This window comes from Brachionichthys hirsutus, chromosome 10 (assembly GCF_040956055.1).
Source record: "Brachionichthys hirsutus isolate HB-005 chromosome 10, CSIRO-AGI_Bhir_v1, whole genome shotgun sequence".
In the NCBI taxonomy this organism is placed as follows: domain Eukaryota; kingdom Metazoa; phylum Chordata; class Actinopteri; order Lophiiformes; family Brachionichthyidae; genus Brachionichthys; species Brachionichthys hirsutus.
The window spans coordinates 12802937-12824762 of NC_090906.1; the positions used below are offsets into that span (position 1 = coordinate 12802937).

Sequence of the window (21826 nt, forward strand, 5' to 3'; positions counted from 1 at the left end):
GCCAGCGCGTCCATTTCACGGCGACTCCAGTCGGGAGACGGTGCGCGTCTTTCTCAGCCGAACTCAGCATCCCAAGTCCGCGTCGGGGCGGGCGGGGAGGCGGGCGGAGAGACACTTTCTCCTTCTCTTTCTCTCTTTCTTTTTTTTGCACCCTGCGCACATCGACTCTTTCATAACGAGCCTGTTTAGTTGGAGCAGAATCAGCTCGGCGTTTGCAGAAGAGGCGCCGCAGCATCTCGTGGAGTGGAATTTGCTGCGCGCGCGCTGCGACGCCGCCGCCAAAGGAATATTCGAGGGTTCAAGTTTCCGTGGAAGTTGAGCAGTGTCAGAAAAAGACAACAACAACAACATGGGGATTTGTGGTTTTTCGGCGGTGCCTGGAAAATGCCTTCTCGTCCTCGGACTGAAATTGTTGTTCCTTGTACCTGCAGGAGTTCCGGCCAGAAGCGGGGATTCTGTAATAAAGGACAACATCACCGTGAGACAGGGGGACAGCGCCGTCCTGAAGTAAGTCTCCGGCTGCGCTGCGCTGCGCATCACCGTGACGCGCACATCGTCTCCTCCTGCGCTCCTGCGCGCGGCGGGGATTTGACTCCTGACGCACCGCTAAAGCCACAGCGAGGAGTTTAAAAAGGGCAACACTACCTAAACACGGGTTTTATTTTAAGGCTATGACGCGCTTTTTATTTCACGAATCGTCATGAAATACAGGAGCGAGACATTTAGCGACTTATGAGGTGCCAAACTGCGCGTGGAGTCGCTCCACGTCGCGTCATTGCCCTTGAATGATATTGATTCGGTTGGTTAACGGCTTGTTGAGGATGCACAGAGCCGGGATTCAGCACGGGAGGGGGGGGGGGGGGGGGCACGGATGATATAAATGCAATGATCACCTTCATTTTCATGGCTGTTTTTTTTTTTTTTTTGCTAGACTTCAAAGAAGACATTGGTATTTGGTATATCATATATATATATATATATATGTATAGTCTATGTTGTGGGTTTGCTGTAGCTCTTAGACCAGGTGTGGTGCTAGAATGGAGGGAAGATTTGTGTGAAGGGATGTGGGATAAGACCACGCACCAACCCACCCACACGCATATGTGCACGCTGTAAACATGCACGGTACAAACACTTATTTTTTTAGCATATGTTAACTTAATGGTCGCTCCATCTGTTAGCCTCCTGCTCACCGACAGGTTAACAGGCTTGAGACCAGTAAAGATCCGACCGACCTGGAACAGGATGAAGTTCATCACAGGACAAAACGTGACACAGCCTTTCATGTTTAAATGAAGGGAAACACAGGGGGGGGGGGGGGCTTTACCACATGCATAAAGCAGGCTGCACATTCAGTCCCTGAAGCTGTCAGTGCAGTCCAGCTGGCTCCAAGATGCCTGATGACAACTCTTCATTTTCTGAGCTTTTGTTTTATTTTATTGATTCTACTCTTAGTCATCTTTTAGCTTACACCCTTGTGTCCTTTTTTTTTTTAATTAGTATTCAGGTTTTAACTGACGGCGGTAAATGCCCATATCACTAAAAACAGTCCACTATTTCATAGCCTATTTCTGATCAACAGTTAAAGTTCGATGTTTTAGTTTTCATTCTTCAGTTTGCTTTGAGCTTCGGTGAATCTGGCAGCACTGAAATCGTTCTGTTGTCATTTTAGCAAGCAGCTTTGCAGAAATGTCTGGTCGTTTGATATTAAAAATCCATTTAGAATTTCTTCACTTGTTTTTTTTGTCCAGTAACATTTATTTATTTCCTGCATGCTTTTATCATTTCTTTTCTTTTTAATGTCACTGAAATGGGACAATAAGAAGGACACCTCCTGCACCATCTTGTCATTGGAGTCGTCCACCAACGTGCTTCTTTCTCTTGTTAACGCACCCCACTGAGGCCTGAGATATTCGGCTGAGAATCATTGGGTCGATGTGACGACTGTTGACACAGACGGACAGATAATCGATTCAATGCTGCACCTTAAACCGACGGGGCGACCGGCGATCACGTGCCGCAGCTGCGTTCAGTGTCCACCTCTGCTCTGACGTGTCGGAATCTGAGCAGGCAGCTCATCCGAACATCATTTTTAGTTCTTACTCATGCACGCTGGCCTCAGCTCATGTTACGGACTGAAAGCAGCCCTCGCAGCCTCAGGAGAGGAAGCCGGGCTGACATTCTCGTCTTGGCTTTTTGTCACACTGATGCACTTGGCGCTATTCTTTTCGGCAGACTTGTGTTCCTCCTTTCTGGCACTGACCTGCATGCCCCCGCCCCCGCCCCCCCCTGACAATAGAAGAGTCATCAATTAACTTGCGGAACTTGCCTTGACCCTGACTTGAATCTTAAGAGGAGAAGTGCAGCGAGTGAGCTGGAAGGCTGACGGTCCGGTTTCCCGGGGAATCCCTGAGCGGCTCTGCGGCCCTTCCAGTGAACCTGCCCGGAGGAAGAGGAACCGCTGTCAGTGAGCCGGTCGGCCCGCAGTGCGAGACGGGTCAATGTTATTTATCTCCTGCTGCAGGCGCGTTTAGCATCCTCCATTGTCTATTAGGCTTGTTGGCAAAAATGTGCTGTTTATCAACGCTTCGCAATAACCCGATCACATGAGGTTAAATAGCTCGGTACACTATGTTGTAAATATTTTGCTGAATATTAATCTTCTTCTTTTAACGACTGCTTCAACTCGTTAATAACCATTGCAGAGGAATCTTATCCCATTCCCCACGGACACAGGCCTCCACTTCTGGAATATTCCTGCATGGGTGCCCCCCCCCCCCCCCCCCAACCGTGGGATTCAAGGTGCACTTTGAGACCTGCTGGTGATCAGCGGCCTTTCGTTACCTCCGGTGGCACCTCAACTTTATCTTTTTCACAGATGGCGCATTGAGAAAAACAAATTGTCATGTGATCTGATTCTCTAGACAGTTGATCAATTGTACATTTTACCAATAGATCCGATATTCAGTCGAGGTTCAATAATCTGACTTCCACCTGAGTTGCTATCTCCTAGCATCGCTTTGAGCATGTCCCTGAGCATGAGGGGTTGGACGGTGTCAAAGGGCATCGTCCTCATCCTGCAGGAGGGACTAAGGCCTGTTGGAGCTGAAATATGATTTGTACTGTCTGTAACTTCCACTGCTAACTACAGTACACACCAAGAAGGCCCTGAGGTTGACACTGTGAAGACCTAAAGCCGTGCTTATGGGGAGCCTCTCTAAGCCCCTAATCAGCCGACAGGCAGTAATGCAGAGGCAGCATAGCAGCTGGCTGTCGAGGTTGGAGACTCGGGGAGGGGGGCCAGCTGCAGGCAGCTTCGGAGAGGAGACTGGAGAGGAGGGCGGCTGCTCCATTGACCTCTGATTTGATCTGCATAATTCTTCGACTAGACTGGAAATTGGCAGACACTGCTGTGATTTGTTTGAAATCGCAGCTTTGGTTCAAAGATAATTTCATCAGCATACTCGCCCCATTGAAAGCATTATTGTGACACATAAACAAGACACGGATAGTGTGTCCAGAACTGCCATTTAGAAAGCAGCATCCATCCATCATCCATTCATCCATCCATCCGTCCGTTTCCATGTCGACAAGAGGTTTGTAATTACCTTAATGCTGTATTCCTTACCTTAATGTTGTAGCGCTTACCTTAATGCTGTATTGCTCACCTTAATGTTGTAGCGCTTACCTCAATGTTGTCACACTTTTTGATTTGTTGTAGTTGTTTGCGCTTCAGGGCCACCGTAGAAAAGATATAAGTGTGGAATTTCACTGCTCAATTTTGTGACAAAGGAAGCCACTATTTTCACTCAAGGTTGTGAGAAGTTCAGACTTTGAACCGGTGCGCTTCAGACTTCTCGGCGACAGTGACTAGAGCTTTCAAAAGCGTCAGATAAATTGTTCAGAATTAGGACGGAAGTTGGGTCAAAACATTTCTCATCAGATGATGCTGCTTTTGTGCGTGTGTTCTTGTTTTGTCTCGGTTTAGACATCATAAATGCAAATTACAATCTTTTGTGTCTTTGTTCAAGCGTGCCTCAGACATGGACGCGAAACATCAAGGCGACAACAATAAGTTAGCCACAATGAAAAATGAAATCATGGTCACGGGGCGTCGTGTAAAAGGAAGCCAACTGGAACATTAAAGGGAAGGCCCGCTGTGAGCATGGCCTCTTTGCTGATGGTTCAGTGGATGAAAACTTTCATTTTTTCATGGGATCTGGCAAATTAATTTAGGAATCTCAACACAGAAAACAGTAAGATTAACAATAAAGGCATTTTATCTGGATTTTCTTTTCTTATATTTCCTAAAAAGAAAACAACAACAACATTCTTCATGCTTTATTTTTCCGACCTTCCTATGGGTGATGCTACTCAAATCTTCCATGTGATGCTTATTCCAGAAATGATCCATCCATCTCACCTCCGACTATGCAGAGCGAGGCCTTGTGTTTAATCCAAAGCCAGCAAACAGCTTGTTGTTGGGTTGTTTCCCGATGGCGATATATTAACACACCGGAAATGACAGCTGCATGGCAATTCACATCCGCTGGGAATTCTAGCGGCGGTTGCTTTCCAAAGGTAGAAAAGACTTGGCAGCCACCCCCCTGGTTTATGACAGAGTCAAAGTCGCGCTAAAATGAGCTAAACTCGTTAGCGACATCGTCTCACATACGATGGAGGGTCTCCTGTTTCTGCTTCCTCTGGTGTCGTTCGTGCCTGACTCCTCCTCGGGACTCGTCTCATCCGAGACATAATTCTTTGTCATCACAACATCATCCACGCATTTCCAGGAGACGCTGGAGAGACGATGTCTCTCGGCTGGCCTGGGAATGCCTTGGGATCCCCCCCGGAAGAGCTGGAAGAAGTGGCCGGGGAGAGGGAAGTCTGGGCTTCTCCCCCCCCCCCCCCCCGATAAGCGGTTGAAGATGGATGGAAGGATAATTGTAAATTAAACCCTTCTGTTTATTAAAACTAGACGTTTTCTTCTCTCCATCTTTCCACTCCTTGGGGAAATCAATTCCAGGTCATGAACCAAATATCCTACATGCGGCGTCGTTCTCCGAGAATCCAAATCATCCGCATCTCCTTCACCACCATTCGAGTGCAGTAGTTAAACGCGAAAGAATATTGAATGTAAGATAATGTAACAGCGAGGCAGCTGTCAAAAGAGTCCTTCCCTGCTGCCAGCCCCACAATCACGCTGCGCTCGAGTACGAATGGTGCTACTAAGTAAGGTCAATAGTACTAAAGCGGGGAAGTAGCTCACTCCATCAGAGAGACCCTCTGAATACACCTGAGCTAGGTGGTTGCCTCTGAATATCCTGTCCTCCATTAGACCAAAGAGGGCTGCATCAGTCTTTTCCAAGCGGTCCCCAGACATCCATCTTGCGCAGGTTGGATTTCATCGTCTTTGCACCGCCGTAAATCACTGAGATGGTCGTTAATTTTTAATAGCTAAGAGCCCGTGCACTGCGCTGTAGCCCAACGAGATCCTCCTCTCTGAGATGCAGCCGCATCAATCCTTTACCCCCGCCCCCCATTGTGTGTGTTTGGCTGCACCTTCCTGATCAATTAATAATCATCAGCAGCAGTTTGCATTTCTGCCACTTTTTAACCCCGTAATTTATACTGTGCTACTTTCACTAGCCGACCCAAATTTCTCCTTCTCTTTTTGCAAGTTCATCACCCACATCCTGAACTGTAGCTGCAGCCCGAAAAGTTCCCCGAAGGCTCTGGAAAACATTCTAGTTACAATTTGGAGGCCGTCACAGACGAGGCCTAAGTGTGTTTATTGTCTTTTTATGTGTCTCTTTTTATTTTATTTTATTATATCCATGTCTTTATTGTCCAGATGGTCGTAGCGGTGAGGTGCTAATGAAAAATGTTAAAAAACAAAAAACTGTGGAGGTATAATAGTTGACTTTCTGTTTTGACTGCTTGGTGCTCTAATTGGGTGATTTTTTTCTTCTTATTTTATTGCTGATGACAGAATTGTTAATATCACACGGAGGAAATGAGACGCCACTCACCCTCAGATCATTCTGAATGACTTACAGTCATATATTCAATTTTTTTCCTCCATCTCTGTGTCTTTTTTCCCCCTTAAATAACAGCTAATCTCGTTGCATATCCACTATGCAATGACAATAAAGGCTTTCTTTTTCTAGCTAGGAATAAGAAGGACATGTATTGGCAGCTGCCTTTGTACCAGAACTCGTAACAATCCATCTGGGATGACATGGGGCCGTTATTCCTTCCTGTCCTTACCTTAAATATCCAAACAAACAAATGCCAATAAATAATTATAAGAAATGAGATGCATGAACTTCACATCTTTTAACTAAATACCAAATGCAGCACTCTAACATATGCCTGAGCTCGACGCTCTGGCATCATGTGGATATGATCGCTGCTGCGATCCCCAGTGCGGCGACGCGTTCTACTTCCACCACAACGAATCGATCATAGCTGGTGTCCTTATGGTCGCGGAACCGGAAGTTAATTCTAGTATTTCCCATGCGATATGTAAAATAAGTGTTTATATCTGTTAATTAATGAGTAGCTTAGCTTAATTACTGACCTCCCCTTTCTAAATGATGGCGTTTAATATATCACAGTGATTACGGGGGGACATTAGGGAGCTTGTGAGCTGTTCTTTCTCGTAATTATTATTTGTCCATTTACTGTCGCAGCTGTTGCGAGTTCGAGAACACGACTATCAGATGATGGCGAAGTAGAGCATTTCCTCCACAGCTAAATACGATACTTTGAGACAGATTGTGCATTTTTCATCAGGACACTCTTACTTTCCTACCATTTAGGGGGAACACGAGCTCCACAGGTTCCATTTTGTGGCGCGTTTCCTGTTGCAAAACCTTGGCAGTGAGGGGAGAACGTTTGAATCAAAGCCGGTTTCCAAATTCAAGCGCAGCTTTCGGAGATCTCCGATCAAGTGCTCTTCGATCGTTGCACTAGGAATCCACTTCGTTGCAAAAATGAGATGTCGCTGACCACCTGTCAATGTGAAGTGCCGTCCTCCCAGGGGCCTCTCCTTGCATCCCAGATACGAGGTCCTCTAAGGAGACGGATCCCCCTAATGAAGGAATATGGCAGAGCAAAGTGCCTCCCATTGACTCTGCTGCCTGGCCAATGCCATTTCAAGGATAGCACAGTTGAGCTTAAAAATCCTGCAAACAGGCATCATTTTGTCGCGCTTTCATTGGTTGCAAAATGCTACGTCAAGGCAGACGGGCGATGAGACTTAACTAACTAACAGGGCGCATCCCACATGGCTGTTAAATGGGATTTGACTGCCAGTTTTACACGCTGGATGTGAAGGCGTTCCCATGAACAGGTTGCATTCAGTGCATGGAGGGGATTATTTTTAGATTAGCTCACTGAAACCTTAGCACCATTTAAAATCTGCATGGGACTGATTTTTGTTATTCAGATAATCTTGACAGGCATGCTGGGGGGAAAAAAAAGCACAGCATATAAAATACATTTTGATTTGCCTTTGGATGCTGCTAGGACTTTGAAATTAGATGTCTATCATCTGTGAAACGTTAAATTCAAAATGAATGGACGCCATTTAAAAAAAAAAAAATCAAAGTCATCCCTCTGGAGAAATAACGAATTCTGGTACTGCGTCGTTCCTCGCCGACTTGCCTCCTTGACAGGTATCGTATTGTAATGCACGTGGTATCGGTGCGGATGGGTCGGGCACGTTGGAATTTACAAGTTTCCTTGATTGATTATCGCGACTGGATTTCACTGTCTGGAGGAGGGGCGTTTGTCTCAGTCTGCCAGCTGATGGCGCTCGTTAATATGGATCAAAGTGACTACAAGTCATCTGGGGGGGAATGTCACACCGCATTAGACACATAAGTGGCTGAAAGCAACAACTGTAATACATTGATTTGCTTCACACTGATCTCTGCCCACCCCCCCTCTCCACTGGTAATTTGAGAATCATGTTCTTAGTCTGTTTGTGTGTTTTTGAAAATGAAGCTTTAGATTTTTTTATTTTACTTGTGTATCGTATCGTGTTTGATGGAATCCGCATACGATTATTGACATTTCTGCAATGGGGAATCAATAAACACATTGTTTTTGTGTGTGTGTGTGAAAACAGAAGCAGAGATGTCAAACATGACCTCCTCGGCAAAGGCAATAAATATATTCATCATCACCTGAGATTCTGAATGTGTTTTCTAAATATTTTTGAAATGACTTTTTTAAATCGCGAGAATACCACAAGAGACCAAAACCTTTTTTTTTATGACTCATTACAAGGAAAAGGTGGGAAAAAAAACCCATTATTTTGTATCCGGATAGTGCTCAAATTTGTATGCAATCTAAGGTAGTCCAGGGCCCATCTTCAGATATTATTTTTGTGGTATAACATTTTATGATGGGTTAATCACTATGATTAGCATTAACAACAACAACAAAAAAGGGAAATTGGCCTATATTGATTTTGTCTGCACTGACCTGCAGAGGAAGACTCTGTCCTTCTCATCTGAAGCACTAAAAGTGACTCCTCATTCTATTTCTATGCGCCGCTGTTCCCACCTTCATGCTCACAGAACAAACGCCACGAGCAAATTTCAGGTAAGCTGCTCCGCTTTAATTAAAAAGTGGAGGATCTGAGTCTTGTTAATTAATGCGTTGCAATTACGTTGTGAGTTGAACTAACATCTTTACGTATAAGAGAATAAGGGAACTTGATTTTCCAGGCAGGTTTTATGTATCTGGTACAGCAGCCATGAGCCGTTTCTCCTCTCCCGTTTATCACTCAACACCAACGATATATCACTTATGCTATTATTATTTTTTACTTTTCTCAGTAATGAGGAAACATGGTCGTGTCGTTGGGGATACTTCTATGAAAATGCTTTCTTGAGGCTTTTTCAAATTTAATGCTTGACAGATTCTGTTTCCCTGTGAAGACCGATGAAGTATTATCTCACTATGTTGCTGTTAAAAATAAAATTGATTAGCTTTGGTGCCTGCAAGGACAGAGCAGAACACTTATACCTCTGGTTGTTATCCTGTTCGCTGCCTCGGAGTAACAACTCATCCTGATGTTCCTTGATGTGATTAACCTTTTGTAGTTTTCCGGCGTACGGCAGGACAATAACCTGGCCTAAATAATAATAAGTCCATAAGCCTGACAGGATCTAATTAATTCTAGAGACTAAGCTTCTTTATAACCTTTACCGTTCACACTTGTACTGTCAGACCACAGCCTAATGATCAGCTGTAAGTGCAGAAAGCCATAAGGAGGATTATAGACTATAATGATTACGCTGTAAAAAAAAAAAAGAAGGTACATTTCAGGTTAAAGGCGTGATAGGAAGGTTACATTGATCTGTTTAAAAAAAAAGGCATTTCACATCTACAAGCTTGTAAATAATTAAGATATAAAAATAATGACTTCTGAAATGTTTAGCATGTCACGTTCATTAGCATTGATCACCTGGTTCGCTTTTACAAAGCCACTGATCACACAGTGTTCACTTAAGGGACCTTCTTCATATATGAACAAACAACATGCTTCAAACACAAAGTGTTTTGTTGAACATAAAACCGGTAAGCCTTATCAGCTACCTACTGAGGACTCCAGGGGACAAAGCCTGATCCGATTCTAATCAAATGAATTACACTCCTCTGTTGTCTTCAAGGTCTTTTTTCTTCTTTAAAAGACATCTTTCCCTTTCATGACCTTTTCTCTCTTCATCATTTTTAATCAGTATATTCAGTTCAAGGACTTGTAGTAAGTCTCAAAGTGGCTTTTAGAAATAGTAATCTCATCATGTATATATGTTCGAATCCAGCTTGGGAGTTCTCGCCGTGTCTGCGTGGGTTCTCAGGTTACCTCCCACCACCAAAACATTGCAGCTTAGGTGAAATGGTCACACAACATTTTCCATTAACTGGGTGAGGCACGCTGTTTTCCTGCCTCCTGGTAGGGGGCGCTGTGATTCCAGCGATTCTCTTTGTGACTCATCAGCTACAGATTAACCCTTTACCTCCGTATGGTTAGGGCGCACCCAGCCGTCATTACGGCCGCAGCACCAGCACCACCCGCTGGTCACATTTGGTCTCTTCGACTGGAGTACCGGCGCCGGTTCCCGGTCACGGCAGTGCATTATTACCGTAATACCGGGCATATATGGCCATAGCGCCGGCACTACGGTCGTGGGAAGAGGGTTAAGTTACAGCTAGCAAGTCAAGGGCAGCGGTGCGTGGATTAAAAAGCTAAATACTTCTTTTTTTATTGACTCTGCTCTTTATGTGCTGCAGTTTGTATGTCTAAGCAATGCTGAAATGAGATTTCAAATGGTGAATAAACTACTCTGTAGGGTTCATAAATTTGTAAATCTGATTGTGATGAAGTCGGTGCCTCTCCAGCCATGAACCTCACTGCACGCCGCAATACATCCAGTGTATGCAGCACATCTAGCATTTAAAGTCACCAAATGATGCATCCCATGTTTCTGGCTGCTCCAAATGACATTCATTTACTTGACAAATGAGAGAGACAATCTGAAGAGGAATGTCATGTAATAGGGGGGACTAAGTCAGGGCGCAATTTGCAGGAAATGTTCTTTTCAAATTGTAACTGACACGAGTAGAAGATGGGGAAGTAATATTAGATATGGGGACGTCTCTATCTCTGGATAGACAATTATAGGGGCCTCAGATGAGATTTGCTGTCAACAGGTGACTCCCATGCATAACCTTAGACTGTAATCACTTTAAAAACAGAGTTCAACAATCTGTCTTGAATTTCCTCTTTTCTGTTGGTAAACAAGTGAGGGCATTATACTGCTGCCACTTTATTTCATTTTGACATTTTTATCCTTGCAGATTTTTGATTTTAAAACAAGGCTAGGTCATAATTTGTAGCAAGTTAAAGTAATCCCCTTCCAGCCTACAAATCACGCGTCTCCCCAAAGCTGCTGTCGGCACCATATATTTGGTATTGGTACTGAACCTGTTGTGTACCTGCGTCAGATTCAAAACCAATTACAGTAGTACCTCAGCTTACGAATTTAATCCGTTCTGGGAGTAGCTTCGTAACGTGAAAACTTCTTAAGTAGAGACGCATTTTGAATGTAAATGCACTAATCCGTTCCAAGCCCCGCAAAAGTATGATATTTTTTTAATAAATCATAAAAGCGCATCAGATACATGTTAAAATTAGATTACCGCACAATAAACATAAAACGAGAGGCACATCATGTAAAAAAACCAAAGAATAAAGGAAATAATAAAAATATTAATTTACCTTTTAGCTGTTATTTTTTGTCCTCTTTGTTCACTGGTCCTTTGCGGTGTTTTCTGCCTCGCGTTTCTTGAAAAACTGATCCAATGACGTCTGCTTTTGCCGGCTTTTGACAATCCGTCGGAAATGTGCGAGGCAGACGTCATCATAATGAGCAATAGCCCGACTTGTCAACACTTTTTCCGGGTGACACGAGGGGTGTTAAGTCTTTAACCTCTACGGATGGTCGGAAGGAGGAGACGGATTCAGGAACAAAACCTTTCTTTAATCAGGCGTAGCCGGTCACAGAGCTACATGCTACATTTAGCGCACACCACAAACTAACGTGCCTACGTCATCACGTAACTACGGCATCAGGCATGGACTAAATACATTACAAGGGGGACACGAATAGCATGCTGGGATACACGCATACGCAACGGGTTGCCAGGCAGATTTTAGGCGATAGCCAATGGCAGAGCAGCTACGAGCAGCTATTTTTGACTTCGTATCCTGAAGTGAAAATCGTAACGAGAGGCAATATTTTCCCATTCAGATACTTCGTAACCTGAAACTTTCGGATGTAGGGACATTTGTAAGTAGAAGTACCACTGTATCTGCTTGCTATTACGTATCAACGGTAACAAAATTGTTCACTTTGTTTCTACTACCATAAAAAAAATATCTAACTAACCACCCTGCAGATGCATTTATTTTTTTCTTTATTTTTATTCATCAAGCCTTTAAATCCACCAAATGTTGCAGTCCTACAAAATAAATGATCACTTTATCATTTTAATCTCAGAATTTGCATTCTGAGGTTCATAAATGTGTTACATACTACTGCATATGGATGTAATATATGTATTCCCACCTGTCTTGCATGCAGTTTATAATTTTTTTTAATTTAGCAGCAACGAATCAGTGATGAAAGCGCTGTAATTAGCAGTTTCCATCTGTCAAGACACCTGAGGAAACAGCCCTTCTGTGCACATTTAAAGAGGCGAGGATCATTCAAACAAGAATTCTGGCTGTAATGCAAAAGTTTAAGGCAATCTAAGCGAGCCCTGCTTTTAACCTATAGCTTCTTCATCTTGGAGACAGGCTGAGCTTCTTAGCAGGACTTAATGCATCCATTGGATAGACAGAACGAAAATAAGCAATAAACTTCAACATCATTCCTCTTTATTTATTGATATTTTCTTTCAGGAGAAAATTTTGACGCAAATGCTTTTAACTTTTCACTGCGAGAGGATAATTCTGGCCCACTTATCTCAGACAACATTGTGTTAAGCATTCAGAATAAAATAGCAGGTTACTTGTGCTGGAGCAGCTGAAAGGGATTCTCGTCAACTTTGCAAATGTTGCAGGTGTGATATCTCAGGGTGAGTCTGATGTGAATATGGGGGCCTTAATGCAATTAATACTGTAGCTACAGATATATATAACCTTGTACTGGCGTCACTGTGTTCCTCACTAGCTATAATGAGAACCATGAAAGGCGGACTAGACTGTTGCCAGTGACCCCTTTGACTCTGCATTAAATTCATACCTGTCAAGTGGAGACATCAGTCTTAGCTTCTGTGGGGGGGTCAAATATATCATGGCCATAAAGCTTTAATTACAGGGCTGGACTCTGGTGAGTGCGCACCATCATGCACTATCATGTAGAGGTGATGGTCAGGTACATCTGCAGCATGGCTACATGCAGTACCATTTACATTTAATACTGTACATCTACACCTGCAAAAGGTTTGTCACTGATAACGCAAGACGCATCCAAAAAATGCGAATGCAACCGTTCCACATGCAGACTATTCACCAAAATGATCTGCAATCGCCTGCATTGCATTGCGACGAGGGCAACGCGGTCTTTGTGTGCTTTAAATCCAGCGGCTTGAGCTTCTTCCTTACACAATAAATAGCGAGACGGCGTTCAATTCCAGAATAGCCCCGTCTCATTCAGAAACGCCTCTGGAAAAGAAGCTGACTGTAAATTCATAACGGGAACGCGTGCGGCTGCACGCTACCATGGTAACCGGTGAGGTGACTTTTATTTAGCACACGCAAAAATATTTTTTTAAATGTTCGCCGGAACATTCCCATCAAAAATAAACTTTATCCACTCTGTTCTTCTTCTTCGACTCATGCACGAGCCACAGGTAGAGCGTGGACATGCGGAGCGCAAACACGGGGCGAGCTCGTGAACGTGCTCCCCCGTTGTGACGTCACAACGGGGGGAGTGCTGCCAGACATGTTTCAATACTTCCTTACAGAGCTACGCAAACTACGCAGGTTTGACTGCATGGTTTCATTTAGCAGTTTTTGGGTTGATAAGGACACGAAACCACCAAAATATGAGTGTAGAAAAAAGGTGATTTTTTTAGAATATGTCCCCTTTAACATGCTGCTGCTTGTAGGTCATGCGCAACAACATAACCCTTTCAAATGTTTCCAGAGAGTCAGCTGTTCTGCTTTCTGAAATTAATGTTATTTTAATGTGCTTACCAACCAACTGTGAGTTCGTCTGCCAGGTCAAAACATTTTTCTTTAATTCTCTACCCTAGAGTGATTTACTAATCAGTAATTTTGGCTTTTGGGCAAGGTTACATATGGCAGTTAAAAACTCTGGGCCAGTGAAAGCGAGTAAAAATAAATAAGAGGGTCGAGGGTTCTTATTTTATAGAAGTGCAGGTGATGTGGGACCAAAGAAAGGTTTCCTTATGGTCGGTAAATGTGATTCATGCAAAGACTGAATGAATCTGGACTATTCCAGACAGTCCCCCCGAGCCATGATGCATTCGGTCCTGAAGAGAGACGACTTTGCACTTAACACAGAATAGACGTAATAAACCGTATCGTATCATATAATGCAATACCCATTTTGAACAGCGCCGCCATATTTATTGATCTAAACCTGCAACGTTTGGATGGAAATGCGGCAGAAATCAAAGTATTTCTTCCTTGAAGCCGTCTCTTCAAACAAACAGCCCAGCATCATTTCTTTTTGTACATCGCCACGGGGCTGCACTTTAAAGTCCTCCTGAACAATCACCATATGTTGTTCCTGACGGCATTCCTGCCTCGCAGAAATCCATCCCAAACACGTAGAACAAGAAGAAGAAAAATAAACATTTAATCGCTTATACACAATAATAAATTGGAAAAACAAAGTTACATTTCTAAAAGGAGTCATAAATGCTGTGGTGTTTTCCTGACGATGACAAGGTGTCGCCGTAGAATGAAACATTAATGGGGACAAATGTGCTCTAATTAGTTGTGTGTGGGTGTGTGTGTGTGGGGGGGGGGGGCACAGTGTCTAAGATTTTGTTCTGCACAAAGTACTTTGCCTTAGTTGCCTGCCTCAGGCACAACTGCACCAGCAAATACCGTAGAATACTTCCTCCGCATGCAGGTGCTGTGAATGTGTGCGGCATCACCGTCATGAGCCTGCATGGGGGGGGGGGGGGCGTCGCTCTTCCAGAAGGACTTTTTTCATGTCCTTTTTTTGGTGTGGAAATTTTTCAAGACGTTTCGAGCCCTTCTCAAAATCGATGTGCTTGTCTCGAGTGAAATGGGCCATGCCGTTTTGAATTGGTGCAACACTCTTAGCCTCGAGTTAGTAAGCAGTAGCACACTACTTCAAAAACTTTGCAGAGCTTCACAACTTTGATATTACTATTATAGAGCTAGAAATGTGTGGCTTTTAAACTTTCGACCACAAGGCTCTCCTGTAGCTGGCAGTTGAACATGTTTAAAATCATGGGGGGGGGGGGGGGTATACAGAGATATTCAGTCTAGATAAAGATGATATTTGAGGCTCTAAGGTCTTACAGGCAGGTGATATGATGCAATAAACATCATCTCTTTATCGAGCATGGATTTCATCCAACAGAAGATGGTTGCAGGACCGAATGCAACATTTCATATAGCGGTACATATTTTATACTACAAAGCTTGAAATCTAAACTGTTTCGTATTAATCTAATACCTGGTAACAGAATGATATATTATTTATTAGGGATGTATTATAAAATTAACTGTTGTATATTAAAATAAAAAAAGAACAACACAATTCAATGCTTTGAAGAGAGCCCGAAGGTTTTCCACCCCATAATGTTTATCCTCGTGAAATAAAGACTTTTTTTCTCCTGGTAGGCCTCTTTTTCCTCGGACAGAGGAGGATACGGCACCAATGCCATGATTCTGCATTTCTTTTTATTTTGTCCTCCATGTTAAGTCCTATTATCTGTTGTGTCCTTTTGGTCTTGCTGCCTGTCTAGTTTTCTCTGTTTGTAGTTTTTGGCTCTTTCCTCCGTCCCTTGTGTTTATTGTCTTCTTCTTCTTCATGGGATTTTCTCCCCTTTGAGTTTCCCGGCCCCTCTCTGCTACTGTTCGGAACCTACATGCTGTGAGGCAGCAGCGCTAACCACTACGCCACCACACTTTGTTTTTGCTTTATGATGAGCAAAAAAGCCCTTGCGGTCTTGTTTCTGTTGAAAGTTCTTAGTACATAAATCATCGACATTTAACAATACAAATAAACCAATACCAATAAAATGAAAATATAACAGTGTTGATTAGAAAATGACCCACTTCTGTTCTTATGATTGTATGGGACAAACGTTTATTTGTTTGTTTGTTTGTTTTTGCTGAGCCGGGGGCTCGGGAGGTGGAGTGGGAATCCATTTACTGGAAGGCTGAAGGTCCAAATTCCATTTGTTCATCAGTGAGTGATTCTGGGTCCAGATCAGCAGCTGGCATCCTAACATGGCGTCCTGTGTGTGTGTGTGTGTGTGTGGCTGAGAATGCTGGTGTGGCGTGTGTTTAATGCAAAGCTCTGCTCAGTCAGACGAGAAAGGTGCTCTAGGAGTCCCGTCCACTCACCGTTCTAGCAGTAGTGTTACAGTAACAATATAATGCATACATGTAGCATACATTATGTATATTTTTTCTTCATGTGTTTTCGAGAACGTTGGATTGTGTGAAGCTTCATCCGACTTTTCATTAGCATGGGCGAGAGGAGATAAAGAGCTATACTTTTAATGCTTTCATAATTGGCCCGTTAAAGGGGGTCACTTAGAATGTGTTGAAATAATAAATTTTAGGTGGAAGCATATTTTCCATTACGTACCACCAATTATATACAAATTACAATCTCAACATCCATCATTGTTAGTATCGCCCCGTCTGTAGACTGAGAATATGTCAGTGTCAGTTTAGGATGCTTGAAGATGACACTGAAGGTCACACTGAAGGTCAGGTAAATGCAGCACACACAGCCTTCATTCGTCCTTCGCCAATTTCTAATAATTCTTGCACAACGGCATCCTCTGAGAAATGCAATTAATTAGTACATTAATGCTGGTTTATAAAAGGCGAAGATAAGAAGAGATAAAGATTTGATTAATAAGATAAGATAAAAGCAACGGGGGGGAGGACTTGATTTATAGCGTGTATATTTTGAGACAGTAAATGCGGTTCTTATCTAAAGCAGGGTTTTAAAGTAATCAGCGGTGATTCGTTGCACGTGAAATTAGGCCTTTATCTGCTTTGAGCGGCACCAATTACACAGGACGGATGCTGTGTAGGTTGAGAGGAATCCGTTCAGTAAGTGATGAGAATTTGGCCCAATAAATTGAGGATGGAAGTTCTGTGTCAATCATTTTGTCCGCAGCAGGAAGCGTAACTGTTTGACATTCTTTTGCTGCCTGAAAATGATCTGCTGGTTGTGGATTGAGCATGTGAATTTATTCTTCTGCATTTATTTTTAACGTCCCTGCAGTTGGGGGGGTTGTTTTCAGCTGCCGTGTTGGCTCTTTTGAAAATCCCCCCCCAGTAGAAATGGATGTGCTTTGTAAAAGATGCCTCAATTTCAGACCGTAGCAGAGCTATATCCACCTTCTACCCCCACAACCGCCCAAAACACACACACACACAGATGCACATGCCGGGCTGAGATCTTGCTACCTCAGCTTTGCTCGGTACAGATATCGGCTTACAGGGTAGTTACGAGCCGGGTCTGAAGGCCTGCAGTTTTATAGCAACATGATAAACATCACCAATCTCTGTCTACATACGTCAAAATGTGGCAGATGCTTCTCAGCCGGGATCAGAAATGAACGTTTTGCTCCATCTGCCAGTCGATGCTAAGCTAAAACAATTCACCAGCACAAATATTGACTTTTTTCTCCAACCTGTAACAAAACTGCTTCGAGCATCTCAGCATTTCATTTTCAACGTGTGCACGATTTGTGTCATGGAGGTTAATCTGCTCAGGTAGGACATGAGTTTTACCATATCCAGCTGGTAGATTATGAATATATTTCCGCTATGACAAACAAGGCGATGTTGAGCTCATGTGTGATGCTGTTTCACCCTCTTCATCTTTTTTTCTTCTTCCCTCCATTCGCTGCTGAATTGTTCAGATTTTACACAGTGCTGTGGGAAATTGTCAAACATATTTTTAAACCGCAATGTCTTCACCCTCTTGAGTGTGAATGTTCACTTTACTCCGACTATTTAATGCGATCAATGGGCTGATTTTTCACACCTAATGTCCTTCGAGCTGGATTCCTTACCTTTCACATATTACACCTGAACTGCAGCTCCAATCATCAGACCGGATGCTGGAAGTAAAAACAGGCCGTCACAAACTCTCACTGCTTTCTGTTTTTTCTTTTTCTTTTCGCAAGCGATCAAAGAAGTCTGCTGTCAGATGGCCCGAGGGCTCTTTTTTAATCTTTTTCAGAGCATTTAATCTGAAAATGAGTTTTCATATCATTATATCCTTATAAGTTACATGGGGACAAATTCAGATGTCCTGATCTCTTAGAAATAAACATGGTCAGCGGGTTAATCCTCTCAAATTGGATCGTCAGGCATGAATTCAAAGGCCATTTATTTTAAAGTGCAAAGATAATGTTGGTGTTCTCGATCCAGTATATTTTCTGCATGCAATGTAAGTGTATTTATTGGGAAGCATATTTCAGCTGGCTACGTGCTAGAGGTGGGGTACACCCTGGATGAGACACCAGTGTACGGGCAATTTGAAATAATCGATTCATGTAAATTGCTTGTTTTTTTTGGAGGTCGGACGAAAACCCACCTGGACGTGGGGAGAACATTCAAACTGTGTACCTTCTTGCTGTGAGGCGACAGCGCTAACCACTACGCCACAGTTGAACCTTCTCCTCCTTTTGTGGTGCTCATATTGATAATGCTGAAATCAGAGGGTTTTTATTTTTGTTATTGGTGTTTGGGCTGCTGGATAAATCCTGGATAGAGGGGTCCTCCTCCTACCAGCACAAGATCCTCCGGATTAACTACATTCAGGACAATATGAGGAGCCTCTATCTGGGAGGCACTTAGCTTTGATTAAAGAGGCTGCAGAGCAGCAGGCTAATTTGGCTGCAGCCGGTCTAGCAGCAAATTGACAGTGAATAGAAATATACGGTCCCACTCCTGTGACACGTGGAGACATCAGAGTTGATTTATGATGGACTACATGAATTCACAGAAAATCAATGTCTGTCTTTACACTTGTGTCTTAAACTGGAAAAGGGTGGCTTACTTTGTAATGACATGCAAATATATAGGACACACGGCTCAACGGCATCTTTCTTATCCCACAGCTTGTGCTAATATTAAAGGCTATTATTGCTACACAAACACAGAAATGGAAAGCGTTAGAGAAGAGTTGGGGAAGAGTGGCGCTTGCCTGCGAGTGGTCTGCTGGGGATTAAGTTGTACTGATATTTTAGTAGCTTTAATTATGATTTAGGCAAAAAAAAGCACGAGGAGATAAAAACAACTTTTAAAGTAAATTGCCTTTAGCATTAATTTCCCCAATAGAACAACAGCAAAATGCAAGTGTCTGGTCACTTCTGGGGAAATGAATTAAATAATAACAATAACCCTAACCCTAACCCTAAACCTTTATTGATTATTGATTCTCAATGTAATTACCTGGTTAAATAATGGTTAAATAAATAAATAAATGTATCTTCCAATGCTTCCAATTTTGTTTTCTAAAGTGATTTTATTCCTGTCGGTCAAGCAGACAGTGCAGGATATTGAGACTGCGCGGAGGCTACACATATAGCTTCGTTCTGCCTTTTTGCTTCTCATCTCTTTGTGAATTACCATTAACATATCAGAGTTAGAGCTCCAGCTCAAAATCACACTCGCAAGAATTACTTTTATTCTTGTCAAAGAACAAAACAACGTGCCAGAAAGCGGCTTTCATCCATCAGTTGACCCCTGAGACTGGTTTTCATCTCAGTTGACAGCGCTGCTGCTGCTGCTGACATCGAAAGGCTCGATTTCTTAATTTGAAATGAGATCAATCCGGGCAACAAAGTTTGGGAGTGAATCAGACGGGAATACGTTATAAATGTGACGCGGCATTTATCGGCTCTCTGGCTTCACTGATGTTCAGCACAATGACAAGCAGATACACGACTCACTTCAAAACATCAATGTCTGTTACTTCTTCACTGTTCCCTTAATGTGCCTCTACACAATGGTGTAATGAACAACAAATATTCACTTAGAGGGCATCAAGTTCGATAGAGAAAAGTCAGATTTTGAAGCATATTAAGTGATGATAGCGTGCAACGTCTGGGGCAATATTGATGACAGTCTTTTGCACATGCACGTCAGGCTGAGGAGAAAGGAAACAGGAATAGATGGCAGGCACATGCATACTTTCTACTTTAGGATACATGTAAGATGACAACCAATTCTTATGCTCCGATATAAAATCAGATTTTTATTCATGAAGGCATCCTCATGTTTTAATCAACAATTGCAGGGCTGGCATCCACAATAATGACAGACAACCAAGCCGTAATTGTTTCATAAATTCACTTTCACTTGAACAAGTATGTATGGTCTGATGGAAATTCATCTAGCCACTTAATCTGCGGTTATTGATTCATTTTGAATGAAAGAAAATGATTTGGACATACAAACAATCAGTCTGTCAGGCTTGTCAGGCTTCCCCTCATCTATCTGACTGTAGACGGCCCATCGGGGGGGGGGGGGGGGGGCAGCTGGCTCTGATCCGAGGCTACAATGCTTGGCAGCTTAAACAGAACTGCAGGCAGGGTGTCCAATCTTTGACAGAATGAACACCTTTTTCGAGATCCAGTCTGACATCCCAGGTTTTGCTATTAACTCATACTCAAAGGTTGAATGGATCTTTGATTGATTAGAGGTCAGAGAGGTGGCCAGGATACACAGACAAGTGTAATGATGGCCTCTTGCCTTCAGCTTGACTGCCCCCCCCCCCCGCAGCAAAGAGCCGTTTTCATCTTACAGCTGCGTGTTTTAGCGACACGGGTCCATGTTTTTTAGGTTAAGTTCATTTAAGGCGAGTCCCTCTCCTTTCTGCTTAATTTCATTAAAAAGCTGCACAATCATGCAAAGCAAGACCCAAGATGCAAAACAGTAGTACTAGCTGTGGATGCGTTTCTTGTGTATCATGACTCAAACCAATTAGTGTCATCGCCCCGGCGTGTGATTTCTTACAGAAACCGGGGGTACCTGCCTCCAGTCTCTGAGTGACATGCATGTGTTTGTGGGATGATGGACAACCTGCCGCCACCGTCTACCGTCTCGCTTTCCCTACGCATACGACAAATAAAGTGATACTTAATTAAAAAGGCGGGGGGGGGGGGCTGCTGGGTGTCTCCGTGTGATTAAACAATGGTGTGTGAAGATTGTGGCTCATCGGTGAGGTGAGCTGGTTTTTAAAAAAGACGGTTAGAAAGAGCGACTGATAAATCTCCAGCCAGCTGTTTAACAGATTGAGGCTCACACACGGTGATCTCAGCAGGAGCCACTAATCCTAACCTTTACCAAGCCCAGAGGAGGAGCTGCTCCCAAAGTCCCACAGCCAAACAGAACAGGCTGTTCTGAGGAGCCACTGGTTGCCACACATGTCCTATTATTCCATTTGGAGACAAGTTAAGACTTCCTTTTTAATCGAGTCACAGCTGCAGGACAGTCTCTGATTCTTGACTGCGGTTGAACGTTTCTGCCGGGTGTGAGGCTGGATTTTTAAACCAAGCCAGACGTGTGTCTCTGTCCCGTGGCAGCGGAGACGCCATGATAACCATGTTTGGGGAGGATGGTGCGAATGTCAGGTGCACGGTTTACTCTGACCTTGTTATTGCACAATAATGAGCTGTTACGCAGGGCGGAGGAGGATTTGACTGCGGGCGGAATCGAGGCCATGTCTAGGAATCATCTTCAACTTGTAGCCCTGCTGATTGCCCAGGGGAAAGAGTAAATAGTGCCCCCCCCAACAATGGACTGGCTTGTAATTACAGGCAAACAGGATACTAGTTTTCACATTCAGGCTGGCTGAATGCCCAACATGACTAGTTCCATAGGTGGTCAGCTTGATTCTGAGCACAGAAGCGAGAGGAGGAATGAGAGACATTGATGAATACAGGATATGTGTGTCAGCAGGAATAGTAGGCAAAAGGAGACATGACAAGAACTCACGAAACATATGAGGAGTACATTCCCCATTATGCATAT

At 43.4% G+C, this 21826-nt stretch overlaps 1 protein-coding gene across 1 annotated transcript in view; it reads left to right on the forward strand.

Annotated features, from left to right (window-relative positions):
* Positions 1–349: 349 nt before the first annotated feature.
* opcml (opioid binding protein/cell adhesion molecule-like) overlaps positions 350–21826 on the forward strand; it is a 50444-nt gene continuing 28967 nt past the window's right edge. Inside the window, exon 1 of the mRNA XM_068744404.1 lies at positions 350–507. Within this exon, the coding sequence (XP_068600505.1) occupies positions 350–507 (158 nt within the window). The remainder of the gene's footprint in view (positions 508–21826) is intronic.